Below are 20,707 nucleotides of genomic sequence, written 5' to 3'. Positions count from 1 at the left end.
TGAAAAAAAATATATGACATGATATTTGCTATAATGATGTAAAAATCTATCACATAATTAGAATTTCATTTAAACAGGCCATTTTTTTTCTGGCTCGCTGGCGACTTTTTACAAATTTTCCCACATTTGCTATGGAGTGCCCCTCACAATATTTGGATGATTACGATACACAACTGTATTGAATTTATGTGTTGTGTTAAAGCTATATAAATATACACGCAATTTGATTAAAATAAGTGACCATCTGTAAGGTTTAAAATGGCTTTGATATCAAGAGGTTCCGGGGCTCTGCCCTGGACCCCAGCCATAACGCACTGTTATATGGATGAGTTTGGACCATGGCCCCCAAAAGTTCTACAACCAAACAAAACAAAAATGAGAAAAGAAAGGAAAGTGTATTATATTTTTCTGAATATCACGTTAAAATCTATCTTCATGTTAGATTCTCATGAAAATGTGATTTTTATCTCGCTCGCTTCGCTCGCTCGGGACCTATATTAGGCTACTTCTTGCCAGAAGCGCCATACTCGGCCCCCTCGAGCATATAGAGCTTCGCCCTGATGCTCATAATTGATGTTCAAACTAGCGGGGCGCCAAATTGATGTTCGAACTAGGGGAGCGCTAATTTGATGCTTTACCATAAGGCGACAAATACATGTTTCAGAAGGGGGAGGGCAAAGTGATATTTCACATGGCGCCAAAATCATGTTCAACCGAGGGCGCCAAATTGACCTTGAACTTAGAGGGCTCCATGCAAATTCATGTTCGACCGGGGGCGCAACATTGCTCATATTGCCTGTTTATAGTGAAATTTATTTCCTGCCCCAAAAAGGTTACATTAATGCGGCTGATTTAAAATATGCCGTTTTTACGATTATATACAAAAATCAATGTGCTCGAGTTTGAAGTTTGTTTGGCGAGATAGGTATCCTGTTCAGGGTCAGAAAAGGGGTTAATATCAAATTTAGCTGGCGCTACGCGTTCGCAATATTTTTTTAGTGAGGTGTGTATCCTCTCCATCGATCACACGTACATAAGTCCTTAAAATGTTAGTGTTTTTCAAGTAAATATACATAGGCCGATTCAGGGGGCAAAGTTTTTGCCCCCCCCCCCCCCATGGTGGCGCAAAAAAAAAGGAAAGAAAAAGAAGAAAAAAAAAGACGAAGAGAAAAAGGAAAAACTTTTAGAATAGGAATTATACCTTAAAAGAGTCCTTCTTAAGTCAGTATATAAAAAAATTGAGCTCGCGCTTCGCGCTCGCATCACTGTTTAGTTATATACGCATCCCGACGTCACAGTTTTTTTATGCGAACGAGAAGCACAAGCTGAAAATATTTTATATTCTAATCCAACAACTGAAAATGTCCTTTTCATTTCATCATTAAAAAAGTTTTCAGCTAGCGCTTCGCACTCTTAAAGGACAGGTCCATCCCCCCAAAAAAATGTTGATTTGAATAAATAGAGAAAAATCAAAGAAGCATTAAGCTGAAAATTTCATCAAAATCGGATGTAAAATAAAAAGAATTATGACATTAAAAAAAAAAAAATTTGCTTATTTAGAAAAAAACAGTGATATGCACAACTCAGTGACATGCAAATGATACAGTCGATGATGTCCCTCACTCACTAATTCCTTTGTTTTTTATTGTTAGAATTATACAATTTTTCATTTTTTACAGATTTTACAATATGGACCAACTTGATTGAACCATAGTAACAATGCTAATTGCTCATGTTCAGGGAGGAATTAATCGTTGTTTCACACGACAACGGAGAAAAATGGAATATTTCATATTTCATATACTAAAATACAAAATGAAGTAGTGAGTGAGTGATGTCATCAGTCTCCTCATTTGCATACCGACAAGGATGTGAATATAACTGGTTTGTGAAATTAAGCGAAACTTTAAAATGTTGTAGGCCTACCTATTATCTTTGTGTATTTCATATAAGATTCTCAAAATATTCCTTTTCAGGTGTCTCGATTGTCAAAAATGAAGGCCTATGAGCGTGCGCTCGCATTTTGATTGGTGAGTTATGTATACCTATACAGTGGCGTAACTACCAGGGGGCATGGTGGGCACGTGCCCCCCCCAATCGGCTGCCCCGTCCCCAAAAAAAAAAAAAAAAAAAAAACGGGGAAAAGGAGAAAAAGAGGGAGAAAGGAAGAGAAACGTAATGGGGAAAGAAAAAATTATTGTTTATTATAATGTTACATAAGAAGCATTTTTTTTCATGACTTTATGAAACAGTTTGCTCAGGGCCTATGTCTTCATTGTTCCTGGTGCTCGCATAGACTGTTCAACGAGATGTATAATCCTGTTGTACTAAAACCTCCCGTTTTTAAATCAATATACACCAAATATATATCCTCGCAATTCGAGTTATTATTGTTTTATGTAGTGACATTTGCTTCTTTTTCATGACTACTTAAAGGAGAATGAAAACTTTGGAACAAGATAGCTTGTGTGAAAACAGAAAAATCAAAGAAACAGATTAACGAAAGTTTGAGAAAAATCAGACAAATAATGAGAAAGTTATGAGCATTTGAATATTGTGATCACTAATGCTATGGAGATCCTCAAATTAGCAATGCGACAAAGATGTGTGATGTCACTTGTGAACAACTCTCCCCATTTCTTTAGTATATATTTCACTTAAATTGCCGCTTTTATCACATCTATCAGTAGATCATGTGTTCTTTCTATAGGAGGGCATATAATACAGATTTTTAAAGAATACATCATGGTTACAAGTTTGTATCACCACAAGATAAGCATAAAGACACATTTGAGGGTATTTTATAGTCCATCAAAGGGAAAGTTGTTCACTTGTGACATCACACATCCTTGTCGCATTGCCAATGGGAGGATCTCCATAGCACTAGTGATTGCAATATTCAAATGCTCATAACTTTCTTATTATTTATCCGATTTTTCTCAAACTTTCTTTTTCTTATTCTTTGGTTTTTCTATTTCGACACAAGCCTACTTATTCCAAAGGTTTCATTCCCCTTTAAAGTGATTGCCCAATTTTAAGGTCTAAGTATAAAACATTTCCTGTCCGTGCTAACGTTCGCATTAGTTGATTGGTGAGATGTCTGCTCTTCATGAATTCCTAAAATCAGTCCTTAAAAATGTCAATTTTTCTGATCTGAATATCAAAAATGTTTAGCTCGCGCTTCGCGCTCGCATCATTTGGTTAGTGAAATACGTAAGGACTTAGTGAATTCCTACAAACAAGCCTTAGAATGCCCCTCTTCAAGTCTGAATTTCATAAATTTTCAGCTCGCGCTTCGCGCTCGCAGTATCTGATTAGTGAGATGCGTATGATAATCATGATTGCAATGACTACAAAAAGTGCTTCATATGTTTAGATGTAATTCTAACAAAATCAGCAAAGGATGCCACTATCATTAGATGACTATGCCGAGATATTTATACTCTTAATGGATACCTAAAATATAGTCCTTAAAATGTCCCTGTTTGGGGTCAATATATACAAAAATTTCAGCTCGCGCTTCGCGCTCGCATTGTTTGTTTAGCGAGACAGGTACGTATCACGATTACAAAAAATTTGCTTATAATGTCCCTTTTAGGTCTGAATATCAAAAATTTTCAGCTCGCGCTTCGCGCTCGCATTATTTAATCAGTGAGATACTTATCCGTTTAATGGCATTGCATGTCCTTAAAATTTCTCTATTAGGTCAGCATACCTGGCAGCCGAGCGTGCTCCCTAAGTGACACCAAATTTGTGATGGTGCCCCCCCCCCCATGCCGTGACCCACGGTACGCCACTGTACCTATATATTCTATAACAAACTACTTGAACCCCCCCCCCATTAAATAATTTCGGATCTCGATTTGCGCTCGCATTATTTTCTATAAATGTATCAACCCATGAATGCTGTTCATGATTACAAAAAATATAAAATATCCAGAAGATAGGCATCATTTTTATATAATGACAAAAATGTCCTTAGGCATAAAATGTCTCGATCCTAGTTTAAAATAATAATAAAATATCAGCTCACGCTTCGCTCGCATCATTTATTAAGTGCTTTCCACATCCAATTCACAATTCCCCTATATACACAGTGCTTTAAATATTGCTTAAATTGACCCATTTCATATCGGAATTTCAAATATTATTTCCAGCTCGCGATCCGCGCTCGCATTATTGATTTTCATGATGAAAAATTAAATGTATTCAGAATGCCCAGATTCTGTCTAACTCTTAAACACGTGCACGCATGTTTATTGAGATACGCATCTTGATCTTATGAAAAACGTGCTAAAATTATCCAGTTTCAGATCAGAATATCAACAATTTTCTGCTCGCGCTTTGTGCTCGCATTATTAATGTAGGAAGATACAAATAACTACCCATCAATTTTTCATGAGTGACAAAACATGAATTGACTGTCCCTTTTGGGGTTTGAAATCTAATTTTTTAGGTTGGAATATCAAAAATGTTCAGCTCGCGCTTCGCGCTCGCATTATTTAACCGTTGAAATATGTATCGTCTTAATGGCTAATTCAAAACGTCCTTTACAGGTCCCTTTTCGACCAGGCCAGAACGCACATTAAAAATTTCTGCTCGCGCTTCGCGCTCGTAGTAATTATCTAATTACATACGCATCTTGTTCAGGTTCACAAACATTGCCCAGAATGTTCAATTTTCAGGTCAAAATACATGAAATTTAATTATTTTTTTATCTCGCATAGGGCTTATGAGATTATTGCACATTAATGTTGTTTATAAAGTAAAGCTAGGAAATGACTGTAAGGACATGGGCGTTTTGCCCCCCAAAAAAAATAAGAAATAAAAATCACGACCAAGAAAAAAAAGAGAGAAAAAGAAAGGGATTATGGTGAAATATAATGTTATTTTCCAAATATTATGTCCAATATATCGTGCTTCGCGTTATCATTATTTATTTAGGCCTTGTGAGATACCTCAATGTGTTTTTAAGAACAAAATTTCGGAATTTCTTTAACTTCTACCCCCCCCATTTTATTTATTTTTTTTATCTTGGTGCTCTCTACAAAAGTTCAACAAGCCCCCCCCCCCCCCTGCAACCCTGCTGAATAAATCACAGCTTCGCCACTGATGAGGAGGTTGAGTCGATTGCTTCGAGATTGCATATTCCCAAGAGGTTATCATTGATATTATTGAAGGCTATTCTAAACAACTAGTAAAGAAACTACAGCTCCCGTTCACACAATATTCTAGTAGGGCCCACTCTGGTGAGAAGTTAAACCAAATTGAGACCCCAAAAAATCGCTTGCGCTTCGCGCTCCCATTGATATTACATTATATATTCATGGATTTTATTTTTCAAGAACACATTAAAAAAGTGGTCTTTAATTGCCTTTTAAAAAAAATGTGATTATGTAATAAGATAATTCAAAATACATTTAAGGCTTTTAAGTTACATTTAAGTTAGCCTGGCCGGGAGGGAGGGGCGCCATTTTTCGAAAAGTACACATGGGCGCCAAAAATCAAGTCAAATTTGGGCCCCCCTCCCCAGTGCCAAACTTTGATTGGGCGTTGTTGGAGCGGGGGTGAACTTTGCGGGAGCGGTAAATTGCCCGCTCCTCACCGCTTGCAATATTTTGTGCAGCTCAAAACTTTCGAAGCGGTAGGAGGGACCATCAGCGGTGGCCGAGCGTATGCGGTGTTGCCTTAACGGTGGTCAACTTCTGTTAAACGGTGGTGAACGGTAGCGAGTGGTGATGATTTTTTTAACCGCTCCAGGACCGCTCCAGCAAAGTTCTGGCGGTGTGACCACTACTTAACTACGCCAGTGATAGTCCATGCGTATACAAATCTGAGGTGGAAATTGTTTGCAACATGCTGTGTATATCAATAAGCATTCTAACCCAGAAATATGCGCCAAGTTATGAAGGTAACGGTCACTCTGTTGTATGCAAGTGCCATTTAGATGTACAGATAATCATTTCGTCGTTTCAACATCCTGTAGAAAATATGACCAGTTCATGGAACTTAAGAGGTGATTACATCATGTGCGTGGCAAGATCTAAGATCTAGTCATGCCAGCATCGTTCATGCGAGATGATAAGATGAAAGTATCTATGATCTCGTCATCTTTTAGAAGAGATGATTAAGACAAGATCTCGCCTTGTTACCATTTTGCTGAAGAGATGTCCTGATGACAGGATCTCTGATCTCATCATGTCTACATCCTTTAGAAGAGATCACAGAGTTGATGAGATCACATAATGTCGGATCTCGTCATTTTTACATTCCTAGAAGAAGAGATGATCAGATGACGAGATCCTTGAAATCTGCCGTAACTCACTTTCCTACATAATGTGTGGGCCCTCGATGTTAAGATAAGTATCTTGTCATTCTACAATTGCTTTTCAAGGATGTTGACATGATTATCCAAGATATCGTCATTTGATCATCTCTATTAAAGGATGTCGATAGGATGAGATCCGAGATCCCGCCACTGGATCATATCTGCTAAAAGATGTCGACATGATGACATCAAAGATATCTTCATCTGATCACCCCTTCTGATGGATATCGACACGAGTGGATCTGAGAGCTCATCATCCGATCATCTCTGCTAAAGGATGTCGACGTGATGAGATTTTTTTGCGACGGTGTTATTAGTGTGCCTCCTATATCTAACTCAACAATACATCAATACGCGTATACGATTTGAGCTCGTTTATTTATTTATTTTTACTTTTTGGGATATGACTGCGCATGTCTTCTCGTATATACACATGCAAACAAAGGAAAATACAAGTAAGTAAAGGTGTAACTGTAGCACAACATGGTAATTATAAATGAATGAACTATCATATTTAGAAACAAAAAATATATATTACCTGTTTTTATATTATTTGGTAAATCATCTACTCCAATTTTTTTTTTACATGTAACACAAAATTTCATAGGAAGGTAGGTTATTCCAGTCCTTATATGATATATGTTTTTATATAGCACAATCTATCTAGAAATATACTACAATACGCACTTTAGTTATTACACCGGCATTAGCTCAAGCTTCTGTTCTAGCGCTGTTCATTAAAAGAATCAAAGGGGGTACTCCGGGTTGAAAAGGATTGTATCAAAAATAAATAGGGTAAAGCTCATTGAGGAAACGCCTAAAATATAAGATAAGATAAGATATTTATTCGTCTTTCTTTCTGCACATACATTTTATCTTACAAGTATGATTTCACATTCTACAAATGAAAAAAATCAATTAACCATAAATCATTGTTACAGTAGAAAAAAAGAAACATAGCAAATAACTAAACGTATTATGATATCAAATAAGATTATTGAATTTTAAAATTTGGCAATATTTTGTGGAAACAGTTTTATGAACGCTGTCATGGTTATGTAATAGATGGGTCGATGAAGTCATATACCCACTTAGAATTTTCTTTATGTTTCATGATTATTTTATATTTAAGGGTATAATATGTCTCCTTGTTACAAAATAAGTTGTAGCAATGTTTATTTACACATTAAATTCGTTCCATTTTTAGATTTCTTTAAGGACAACATTTTTATAAATATGATATGATATAATAAGTAGGGATATGAAATCTTCAGCTAGCTCATTGCGTATTCATGAAGACATGCATAAAACTGTTTCACAAAAATAATAAAATTTTTTAAAAAATTGGCATATCTTTCTTACTCCTCCGATTTTGATGAGGATTTCATTATTTTGTTTGTCCGAGTTTTCTTTATCTGTTCAAATAATTTAATAACCCTTTTATACCCGCCGGGTATTCATTCTACAGATGGGTTCATACTGAATTGTACAAGCAATGAAATTATCTTTTAACTAATTTTATACCAAACTTTATATTACCTGTTACATATGATTTATAGCTTATAATATATTGCATTATTGTTGTATTCTCTTCCGCATCTATACATTCACTTCATTCCACTTTTTGTATTTTCTATCCCATTATTTTCTTCATAGAAAAACTTCATGTTGTCGCGAGAATAATATTATGTGAATGTGGTATTCCGTAAGTGATTCAAGTATTTTGGAAATTATGTCTAAAATGAAGATACCGTCATACCGATCAGTGAATACTTCCAGTAACTCTCATTTTCAATGTTACATATTCACTTTTGTGAAAAAAAAACACATGACGGTCGTTATACTGTGCATGTAGTTCATTGTCATTTTGTCGAGTGTGTTTTTTGTGTGGGGTGTCAGTGTGCGTGTGTGGTGTGAGAGGGGAAAAACCCCGGTGGTGTGTGCTTTTCTAGTATATACATGTATATGACTGTGAGAATATTTCGAAATGTGAGGTGTGGGTTGGTTATATGTGTATGATATAAATTTAGAATATGTTGTTGGATAGCGAGAGCTTGGAGAGAGTGGGGCGAGTGTCCGTTAGTAAAAAAGAGAGACGTGGATTGTGCAATTCTATATTACCCCTGTAATTCAAATGAGAGAGAGAGAGAGAGAAAACAAAGTATTACGCCACCTTTAGGTTTTTTTCCTTCCTGTCATTCCCTGGTAGGAGTAATAGTAAAAAGCCAAGTAATTGTTGTAGTGGTAACAGCAGCAGCAGTAGGAGCAGCAACAGTAGTAGTAGAAGTAGTAGTAGTAGTAGTAGTAGTAGTAGTAGTAGTAGTAGTAGTAGTAGTAGTAGGAGCAGCAGTATTAGTACAAGTATCAGCAGCAGCAGTAGTAGTATTAGTATTAGTAGAAGTAGTAGTAGTAGTAGTAGTAGTAGTAGTGTTAGTAGTATTAATAGCTCTTTGTTACATGAAACAATATAACTTTGTTTTATAATCTTTTTTTGGGGGTTTTATAATCTCTATCAAAAACTGCTTGAAATAACTGCCGATCTAATTTAACTAAAAATAATTTAGTTGAGATGTTCTCCAAGCCCATATTATGAAGATCGAGAACATGATGGTGAAAATAAACGATAATTTTACTAACTAACTAAAACTTTATTTCCTAATATTTGTTACACTTACATTCATTCAATAGTATTGATTATGATTGACGATGACATTACAAATAAAGAATACAGATATGAAACAGAATAAACAGTCCTATATACATGATATGAATAATATATAGCTTCGTAACATTCCTTCAACTTAGAAAGTTTATTCATATTTCACAAATATAATAATTATACATTCATTTCAGATTCATGTGGATTTGTAAGGAAAATTATTTGAATACAATTTTCAAGGCGACTTGAAAGCATTAGTACTATCTTACTTTATAATCATATATATATTAGCTGCCTTTGATATCATCTTTATATTCGTAGTTCACATCGTTATCATTTTGTTAATCATTAATCTTAAAATCAATCGAAATCTTGATCAATTATCATTTAAAACCATCAATTCATCATCATCATCACCAACATCATCATCATCATCATCACCATCATCATCATCAGAAAATTTACGTAGTTAGTACACATATTTTCAGTTCATTGCGCTCTTTAGAACTTACAATATTAGTCATTATCGAATCATCCACCCTGTATAAATAATTTACGATCTGAAAAGATGTTCCGTAACAAATATATTATAATTAATTTATACGATTAGCTATAGAACAGTCAACAGCATCAGTTTTTTGACGGTGTAACTGAAGCATAAACCTACATCTCTCTACTCAGGGGCCCGTTGCATGATAGTTACTATTATGATAATTTTACTATCCAATGGTGTCTACCATGGAAACAACGCAATAGCCAATCAAAATCAAGGATCCCATAAGAGTTGCTTCAATGTCGCGAAGTTTCTGTGATTACGCTATGCAACGGATCCCTGTTGTTGTTACTTAAAGGTCAAGTCCGACCCAGGAAAATGCTGAATTGAATAAATAGAGAAAAATGAGACTAGCATAGCTCTGAAAATTTCATCACAATCGGATGTAAAATAAGAAAGTATTGACATTTTAAAGTTTCGCTTATTTTTCACAAAACAGTGATATGCACAACTAGGTGAGTCAGTCGATGATGTCCATCACTCATTTTCTTTTGTTTTTTATTGTTTGAATTATACAATATTTCATTTGTTTATAGATTTGACCAACTTGACTGAACAATATAGTATCAAACAATGCCAATTCCACATGTTTAGGGAGGAATTAATCGTTTTTTTACTTGACAATGAGGAGAAAATTAGAATATTTCATATAATAAAATACAATAGAAACAGTGAGTGGATGACGTCATAGTCTCCTCATTTGCATACCAGCCAGGATGTGCATAGAACCGTTTTGTGAAATTAGGCCAAACTTTAAAATGTCATACCTTTCTTATTTTACATCCGATTTTGATGAAATTTTCAGTGTTATACTTGTTGGATTTTTCTCTTTTTATTCAAATCAACTTTTTGTTGGGGTGGACTTGTCCTTTAAGTTGTTAGAAAAATTACTCCTCAATCTATAACGACTAGAAAATGATCATCCAAATGTGATCCTGAACCAATTTTCACTGCAACCATTAAAACTAAAATATACATACATACATTAACATTTCACTTATCAGCAAGCACATCATAACATGTCAAAACAACAGATCAAAACTGTCATAGGGAATCTTATTCACCACTTCATATTGAAGCCCTTTAAAAATGAATTTTATGGGAAAGCTTTGTGGAATGGCCGAAACTTGCTTTGTCAGTTTGTCTACACTTGAAATACTGATACTTTCGCATCTTACTGGCGAGTAATCGAGGCCGAGTGGTCTACCTGCGCCCGACTATAAAATAAAAGTTCGAGGATCGAGGGTAATTTCATCTACATTGCTCTTTTATCATGTTTATCTTCGTGCATTATTGGTACCAACGTGTTCACGTTTTTTTTTAAATCAAACTATTTATGATGCCATTTTTCATGTTGTTGCTGTTAGGCTTCATCCAATTTGTCATAATCAAACGATTCGGTAGTTGTGTTGATGAACTGCTTAACAGGAGTCATCAGTGGATCCTGGATCTGGTCAAATAAAGCGCTTAGTTTGGTTTGTATTTCATTGGAACTACTAGGTCCAATGAATCTGCTAATATCCAGAGGGTTCGTCATCACAAAGAAAGCTCGAGTTAGATTGCCACTGTGGTCCTGCAAGTAAATAAGAAATAAAATTACTAAAATATTGCATTATGAATCCATCGCCGACAGTTGATCAATGAATAAAAAATAAGCTCTTAGACGAAAATTTAATATCAGTTACTCAAGTTGCTTGTTGATCTAAGGTGCTATTTTAGTGTTCAAGGCGACGGTAAAATTGGCAGGTCAGAATATAATAGAATTAGAAGAGTTGTGGTTTTCTTTCATCGTGACTATGAATTGACCAGACATGGCCTGTTGGTTGAGTTACTGCCAGACAAACAGTAGATCACCGGTTCAAATTCTGATTCATTGATTATGTCCGACTTACTTTTCCTATTGAACATGCAGTCTTCTTTACTTGATTACAGCAAAATAACATTATATTCACCAGAATTTTTACAGCAAAATAACATTATATTCACCAGAATTTTTACAGCAAAATAACATTATATTCACCAGAATTTTTACAGCAAAATAACATTATATTCACCAGAATTTTTACAGCAAAATAACATTATATTCACCAGAATTTTTACAGCAAAATAACATTATATTCACCAGAATTTTTACAGCAAAATAACATTATATTCACCAGAATTTTTACAGCAAAATAACAATATATTCACCAGAATTTTTACAGCAAAATAACATTATATTCACCAGAATTTTTACAGCAAAGTAACATTATATTCACCAGAATTTTTACAGCAAAATAACATTATATTCACCAGATTCTTTTTGTTATATCAACCCGAGCCATTACTACTACTGGACTAAAAAAACAATTGTGGATAAAGATTACCCTTTCAACTGCAACATTAGCAGGGATTAATTCTTTCTCATCAGCACCCAAAGTTCTGAGATGACAGAGAGCCCGACGGAGGTCTAGAACTACCAATCGTTCTTCTCTATCATCTAAAGAACCTCCCCGCCTCGTGAAGAAATCAGTTATTGGTTCCATTCGTCTATGTTGCTTGAGAGAAGTATGTGATATGATGCAGTATTCCATTAGACGTTCCTCTCTTTGAGTCTGCTCAACACTATACTTCGTGGTCTGTGTAAGACTCATTGAATCTGATAATAATGTCAAAGAAGTTATATTTTTATGCTTTCTGATTGTTACCGATCTACATGTAGTGCTATGGGTATACCATTTGACATATTAATATCGATTAAAACAATTTTACTTTTTGTAGGGATTTTTATATTCAATCGATTTACATGAACCAATTGTAGTAACAATGAAAATAGTAACAATGAAAATGCAGTAAAATATTACAAAATTTGTCTTTAAGAGTGAAATGTTGACAGAAGAGGGAGGTAAGATGATCTTTACCAGTATTTTCTCTGGCCTTGCGACGCCTTTGGAGGACAGTTGAGAGTGTGTATAGATAAGGGTTGAGTGCGGAGTTGAGAGGAAGAATAAAGACAGCGGTCCAAGCATATATATCAGCTGGAATCTCAACCAGATTTGAAGTAGCAAGAATACCCATAATGATAATAGGCATCCAACACACGAAATCAGTTCCAACAACTAGCGCCATCTTTGTTGTCATCTGGATCTGTTCTTTCATCATAGAGTTGCTTGCAGCCCTGAAAGACGGGATAAAACATATTGAAATATTATCACCATGGGTCTAGCAACCAAAATACGGGGGTATCATTTCCATCCAAAGACTGGAATGTATTATCAGTGCAGACAACGGAAACACGTCAATCGATTTTGATAAGTTAAGCACAAATAATACCTAAGATATACTGGATGAATAGTTTAGTGACTGTATTTAAACATTATCCCATTTCTTATACAGTATTTGTGATTTACATTTCTTCCCATCAATATTTTGCCTAAGCCATTAAATCAACTAATCATATTCCATTTGATTGTGACCATTAAAAGAACAAATGAAAGTATACGTGTAAGACTGATTAATAGAGTTTTTTTTTTCCAAATGACTCTAAATTAAGTTCATTAAGTTCAAGTAAGAGAAATGAAACGAGCATGATACTGAAAATTTTATCAAAATCAGTTGATTTACTGTATACAGTATATTTCTCTCCACTTATGCAACTCATTTTTCTTTCTAACATATTACAAAAAGTGTCTGTTGCCCCAAACGCTTACCCTAAACTTTTGATCCTCATGTGTGATTTCCTTACACTGATATAGATGACGAAGTAACAGAGGAATGTCAGAATGAAACAGATGAAATTAGTACAGATGAAGACCACAATGGAGTATTCCCATCCGGGCAGACGATCGCTGGTTAGAGGAAGGGCCAGGCAAACGCTCGACTTGCCATAGAATTCTCCAAAATATTCTACAGGGAGAGCTGGAATTAAACTAAGAAGCAGGGAGAAGGTCCAGGAGGCGATGACCATGATGTAAGCCGATCGTAGGGTGAGATGAAGTTCGTTTTTTAGCGGGAACACGACAGAGAGAAAACGATCGATACTGATGAGCATGACAAGAAGTACCGATACCTCACTCGATAGAACAGATAGAAATCCCGCCATTTTACACGTGAAGCTACTTGTCCATATTTCTGCATGAAGCGCGTAGTTACCTCGGTAATGTGAATCAGCGCCAGCTATCACGATCATATAAAGACCCATCAGTAGGTCGGACAGGGCAAGATGTGTTATAAACAGCACCTAAGGTAAAAAAACATATTCATACATTATTCAACATAATCAAATTTGTGTACAATTCGTAAAAAAGCTTATTGCTTAATTTTTCCCTAATTAATTACCGGAGAATAAAATAATCATGCAATGTGTATGTTAGCAAATGCACTCTTTTGTTAAAATAGTTTTGATCGGACAAAATGTATATGAAGTTCTTTTTTTTCACGAAATCTGTGGAATCTACATTAAAGAAGGAGATTGGTTGTTCCACGTGATATTTTATATTTTGCTTTCTCGAATGCTTTGCGTCGAAAAGGTACTTTTACAGAGAAGTGTTGCATCTCCATGAGATGAAAGGTCGTTACAATAAAAATGGAATGTAAAGAAGCATCACCTGGATTTGATTTTGACCAGCTTGTTTTCTTCTTGCAAAGCGTGCAGCTAAAGCCATGGCGTTACCAAGGAGAGCACTGAGACCAAGGATCCACATGAAAGCACGTAGAGATACATCTTTAAGAAGATCATCACATGATGAAAATTGATTGGTATATCCTTCACATAGTGTAGCAGGAGCCAGGCAACAAAACCCAAACTCATCCGTTCTCCTGTTACAATAAAAAGAATGCATATAACACAAGTATAATCGAGAAAAAAAATTATGTGAAGAATACTTTCACTTTGAGAGTCAGAAATCTAGAAAACACATAGTGGGTTTTTACACAACATAGCTCAAACACAAGAATAATCAATCTGTACCATTATTTAGATGTAGGGTATATGTGTGTCCGGACAGGTTGCAGTTTGCTGTGTCCAGACAATCGATTTTAAACAGCCATTTGAAAAATCAACAAGCCAATTTTCATCAATTATTACTACAAAGTCTTAGGCAATATAATAGAGAACAAACCTGAAAATAAGTTGCAACTATTGAATTCGTATTTTTTGTGCAATCCAAAGAAAAAAAAAAGGTTTCAAAATTCGAAAGTGTCCGGACACCCAACCCCCATCATACATATATTTGTATTAATACATTAAAATAAGAGACATAATTTAGGAATCAAAGACCATCGGAACAGCTACCACACTAATCGGTCTATATGTGTGTATTCACAGACTTTTAATACAGTAAAGTCAGTCTCCCTTAGCAACATAACATGAATAGGATATATACATAAAAATAGGATATATTATGATAAAAACAATTAATACTAGGATATAATGATAAAACTACAAAATTTACAGTAATTCAATTGATTCATGCCTTTGCCTATTGTTAGGAATAATACTTACAATCTTTGTAGATTTACAAGAGCCTTGAATGCTTCTGAGACGGCAGGATCACTTGATTTGATGTTGATTCCAAAAATATCTCTTGAAAATCAGATGATAAGAACATTAAAACTTACTCGAATTTGACCGATTTGTGGTAACCTTCATAAAAATAAGTTTTTAAACGATTTTCGTGGTTTGTATATCAATTTACTCTGTCATTTATTTATTAACAAAAGATGAACAAACAAAAAAAAAGACCCAGTAAAATTTATAGTTCCAGATAGACGCAGAGATCTATATTTAAAACTAACTTTCCCCAAAATATCACACTTGTAACATTTTATCTTTGTTTACTTGTTATCATTTGAAAGCTATACCATCAAATTCACATTTGATGTGCAATTTTCGTTAATTTTCGAACGAGTTCAACAGATTTTAAAATCATTACAAACTTATCCAAATTAGAGAAGAGCTTACAGTTTGCACTGGGATGTATCTAAAATAGAAAATTTGTAACAATGCCTATTCGTATGGGTTTATCACTAATATGAATTGCATAGATTTGAATGAGAGTACAATTTTGTTTTACTTACAGCACATGTAATCGTGTAAGATTATATAGTACGGCTGCACTAACAGCCAAGTCTGTGTTGCCAGAAATGTTGCTAGGAGGAAAAACACAGAAATTATATTTTCATACTGTTTTGACGCGCCTTTAATAAGCAAACGGGCAACCATTGCAAAGATCGTTACCAAATTCATAAATAACGGACCATTACATTGTAGTTGACAAATGTAACTAAAACATCAAGACTATTATTTAAAAGGATCAAGTAGAGACCACGATTTGAATGATGTATAATTGTGAAATACTGCATAAAACGTTCCACTCGACTGAACAGGGTATCCCTGAACCTCTTTTAGGATTATTTCATATTACTTAAATCGGTATGCGTTATATGATGATTGTAGCATGTAAATCATGTTACGTCGACAACAGATTGAACATGTTGAAAGAGTGGGACAGTCCCATGCTTGAAAAAATATTCTTTGAAAACACATACTGTTTGCTTTGTAATTTAAGGGTCAATGCAATCGTTTAACAATGTCTTATAGATTTAAATGTGAATCATTCATGACAATGACTTCTGCATATATTTGTATACATGTATCGTTAAACCAATCTTGTCCAATTAGTCTGCCCCATCCAATTTTGACATTAAAATTTAAAACTCATCTTGCTTATACATGACGTATTTGACTCATATGAGGTATCAAAATATTAAAGGAATAATTGAAATTTTATGATGATATAAATTATATATCATAATTTATTTACCTTTGAAGAAAAAGGACTTGGGAATTTAGGTTTCCCTTTTTCTGGGACTCACTATATATTCAATCTCTAACAATATAAAAGTGACATACTAGCATTTATAATAAATACCAATATATTTTTGACTGGAAATACTTACAGATATCGTAAATTTCTCGTTCCCAGAAAAGCTGTTTCTGGTATCTCCTTCAAATGGATGCCAGATATATCTCTGGAAAATAAGCGACAAATTTTACAATAATATTAGCAGCAAACTACAAAATCTTTATAGGAAATTGCTATAAAAGTATAGTATTCTTTAGATCAATGCCATATACGCCACAATTATTATGAAAAAATTGTCAATTTATCGACACTTTGACGTTGTTGATAGCTTTTATTGAATTTACAAATAGGTCATTGTTAAAATTCCCATTGAAAAACACGAATGCGTTGGCTTTTATTTAAAAAAAATAATGAGTAATGGTTCTCGTAACTTACAATTCTACCAAGCTCATATAGTCTGAAGGCCAGAAAGATACAGTTTTACCATGATTGTCACCAGTTTGGTTGCTAGTTCGAGATGATACACTAGAATTAGTCTTCTTCTCTAGTTTCAACTGGACGTCATAATTGAGACCGATGACACTGAAAAATGAAGACAAGATATTTTATAGCAATATATTCCAAATAATTTAACGGTTTCTGATCTTTAACAGGCAAAATTTTCCTCCGAATGTTTGATTTTATAGAAACTAGAATTGGAGGGTAGGCATTACCAGTGTAATGGATCAGGAGAGTCTATATGTATCATCTAAGGCAACAAGATACAACATTATTGACGCACCGTTACAACAACATCAATAAAAATAACAACTGCTAACGCAACAAAACTTAATATATGCAAGAAAAATTGCAATCCCTTTAATGTAATAAACATAACTTTTAATTATTTTTAACAATGACAATGAAATATATCTCAGCTGGGGTGGAGGGGGGGGGGTATTCATCCACTAAGTAGGCCTAACTAACTTTTTTATCATAAATTAGATTTATCCATTAAATGGCACTATCCAATGCAGACTTATCACTTTTAAAATGCCAGAAATGAAATATTTTAAGATTACTTATTAACACCAAATAAAAAACTAAACATACATATACAATTTGCATGTAGATATGGGATATCCAGTCCTCATTGAAACCCAAGCTGATGTTTAATTCATTGCTTCTCGACCTCAGCTCCATTACACTCTAAACAAGTAATGGGTGAAAGTGCTCCATGAGGGTAATTACTGAATCCAACCAACATTGGGCATTTCTTTTGGTTATTTCTATTTATCCAGTGTGATGAAAATTTTGCCCATTCTAAAGTAATTGCTGCTTATTTTTTTTACCTTACAGGACAATATACTTCCCGCATTTGGGTAAAATACTGCCCCAAATTGGTTGGACACATAATTACCCTCGTGGTGATAAAATTTTACCCAATATTTTTTACAGTGTATATATATCTTGCTAGCTTTGATTCTGTCTAAAGTATGTACGGTGTATGTGTGCGTGTGCGCGCTCCAGCGTACGTGTGTGAGAGGAATAACTTGAGATTTATAGAGCATGAGGCTGATTTGATAGCAAGTGGAATCCGATAGTATAGTTTCTTGTATGAGCTACCAAATGGATTACTACATCAAGTACAGATATTAGGAAGAATACTTACATTTTTCTGGTATCATGAGGGAATGAGACAGGTCCATCAGTAAGTACAAAGTTGCATCGTATTGTAAGACCAGTACAAGTGCACTCACTGGGACATACAACGTCTTTAAGAAATAAGAGATATCGTCGGTAAATAAATTGTATTCAGATTTCATAATTCACTAGTTAAGAAGTTAAAAACGACAATTCCACAAAATCTACAAATTAGTATGAGATAAATTTGTATGCCATAATCAGGTCTTTGACTATTATTATGATTTTTTTTTAGATTTCAGAATATATGGATATCTAAAAATCATGCTTATGATATATGAATAAGTATATTATGGGCCTAATCTTATGTCCTATGATCATTGATATCCTATAGCGTTTTATTATTTGGCCTTTAGCACAATGAATGTATTTAAATATTGTGAATGAATCTATTTCTTAAAAAATCTAATATCATAGTATGTCCAGTAAACAACTGTTTAAAATACCATGTTCAGGAAAAACTTACCACAGAATAGTTCATCATCTCCACGAGAACATTGTTTAATACCATCACACACCTCATATGGCGAGATACATTTATTTTCATTATGGCACTTGTAAGAGCGAGTTGGACATGGATTAAGGTATTCAACGTTCGAGTCTGTAGTAAAGAAAGAAGATGGAAACACTGAGGTGTTGGCCTATTCTTATAATGGCATTTCCAGAAAATCATAAACTCTTTTCTACGTCTAAAACTCCTTTTGTTCAGGCTACAGGCCGCTCAGGGCATGATAATTTGAAGAAATCACAACATTTCATACAACTAGAAAACGCAGACTTCTCATTTGAGGAAGGTCTCACATCTAAGAGTTCGGATGTATGAAATTGCTTATAAGTTAAAACTAAGAGTGAGCTCAAACAAATTACAATCCATGCATATTCATTATTGATTTTGTGTATACTCTGAAATTCCACTGATTTGATAAACACTATGCTAATAAATATTAAGTTCCTACTTCTTATATTTTTCAAACCATTTTAATGTAAAACTATCGTGATTTTTCATCGCAAATTTTTTTCTTCTTAGGTTTCACATGCAATAGCAGTCAGCATTCATTGTCTTTTAATGTTTGAGTGGTGGTATGTTACAATTGTCACTTCCATTTTCTTCTTAACACTTCGCCAGAGACATATTAAATATTCCGTATATTTTACTAATACACATGTTTCCTTTTAGAAGCGATATTGATATAGGGAGTATTACTTTACAGAGATGTAGAAAACCCTTTTACTGGAAATAGGCTTAAATATACAAAATATTAACTCACTTGTACATCCGTCTTCATCTTCCCCATAAGGACAATGATTGATAGAATCACATCTATATCTCAGAGGAATGCAGTACGATGATGGACACTTATAGTGATATGCCGGGCAATCAAATTCCGCTGATGGACCAAAATTAAGATAAATTATAGAACTGAATAATTACGTTAAAAATTCTAACTGATAAAAGAGGGGTGTGAGTGGTATTATCGGTAATAAGATTTTTATCATTATCTTAGTGAAATTAAACATATTATAATCAATGTCATTTATTTATTGGCTCAGTTCTAAGACGAATGAAACAATAGTATTTGTTAAAATATATCTTATTATCTTGTTAAAACAGAACTTGCCATGGATCCAACATAAACATAGCATGGGTTATCAAGAGATCAGGTAATTTGGAATTAATTTTAATCATTAACGAGTCTTGAATAGATATTAGCACGAATGATTTTAAGAAAACACATATATGACGTATAAAACGATTTTATGTTATTTGTTTAAAAAATTGTAATCGATCTATCAACTTATTTTTTGTGATTCTTCTAGACTAATCATCACTAGGTTTTCGCAGTCTTACCACACACTTTGTCGAAGAATATTTCATGTCATTAAACCCTTAATCAATAATTCTTGTACTGTTTTTTTTTAGTCTTACCACACACACTTCGTCGAAGATGTGATACATCCCGGCATCCTTTCACATATCCAAGCTCATCTAACTCATATATACATTTGAGTGATATATCAATACACACTTCACTCAAACACTGGAATTCTGCTGCATCGATACAGGGAAGGTAACCTGAAAGAAAAAGATCATACATCATTTCCTCCTGCCAAAAAATTAAATTTCACAAGCACAACCAATATAAGCAGAACTACGTGATCTTTGATTTGAGAAATTTCATCTATACAAGTTGGAAACTCTATTTTTATATACCACTGTATTTATACCACGTACAAGAACATAAAACGTTTTCTTATAACTTCTAATCACTCCTCTATTATGGTTGTATAGCTACTATAAAAACTTGCAATAACCCGTTTACTATATTTAATTCCTTTTTTTGATAAAAAAATTAAACAAATCTTTTACTTTCAACCTGAAGTAAATATTAGTAAGTGTGATTATAGTTCTTATTTGATCTCCTCTCCTAAATAATAGTGATAACTCTGTCGGTAGAGCGAGGATTTCGGTTTCTGGTGACCCGGGTAAGATGAGCAGGATTCCTACTTGGTCCACAAAGTAAGGTATTTTACCACGTCCCTGGGAGAGGACCTTAAACTTTCAGTTCTATGGTTGCTTGTTTACAACCATTCACGATTTCTTAGCATTCTGGTAAATAAATTAAAGAATATTCGCCACC

At 34.2% G+C, this 20,707-nt stretch overlaps 1 protein-coding gene across 1 annotated transcript in view; it reads right to left on the bottom strand.

Annotated features, from left to right (window-relative positions):
- Positions 1-6,692: 6,692 nt before the first annotated feature.
- Positions 6,693-20,707, bottom strand: part of LOC129265611 (uncharacterized) — a 37,809-nt gene continuing 23,794 nt past the window's right edge. The window contains exons 23-35 of the mRNA XM_054903588.2: positions 19,996-20,142; positions 19,337-19,456; positions 18,535-18,669; positions 18,037-18,139; positions 16,821-16,967; positions 16,480-16,551; positions 15,598-15,669; positions 15,023-15,103; positions 14,127-14,337; positions 13,230-13,759; positions 12,441-12,697; positions 11,907-12,178; positions 6,693-11,113 (exon numbers count right to left, since the gene is read on the bottom strand). Of these exons, the coding sequence (XP_054759563.2) occupies positions 10,904-11,113; positions 11,907-12,178; positions 12,441-12,697; positions 13,230-13,759; positions 14,127-14,337; positions 15,023-15,103; positions 15,598-15,669; positions 16,480-16,551; positions 16,821-16,967; positions 18,037-18,139; positions 18,535-18,669; positions 19,337-19,456; positions 19,996-20,142 (2,357 nt within the window). The 3' untranslated portion in view covers positions 6,693-10,903. The remainder of the gene's footprint in view (positions 11,114-11,906; positions 12,179-12,440; positions 12,698-13,229; positions 13,760-14,126; positions 14,338-15,022; positions 15,104-15,597; positions 15,670-16,479; positions 16,552-16,820; positions 16,968-18,036; positions 18,140-18,534; positions 18,670-19,336; positions 19,457-19,995; positions 20,143-20,707) is intronic.

This window comes from Lytechinus pictus, chromosome 7, assembly GCF_037042905.1.
Source record: "Lytechinus pictus isolate F3 Inbred chromosome 7, Lp3.0, whole genome shotgun sequence".
NCBI classification, from domain to species: domain Eukaryota; kingdom Metazoa; phylum Echinodermata; class Echinoidea; order Temnopleuroida; family Toxopneustidae; genus Lytechinus; species Lytechinus pictus.
The sequence above is the reverse complement of the archived record's forward strand: the minus strand, read 5'-3'. Positions and strand labels throughout refer to the sequence as shown.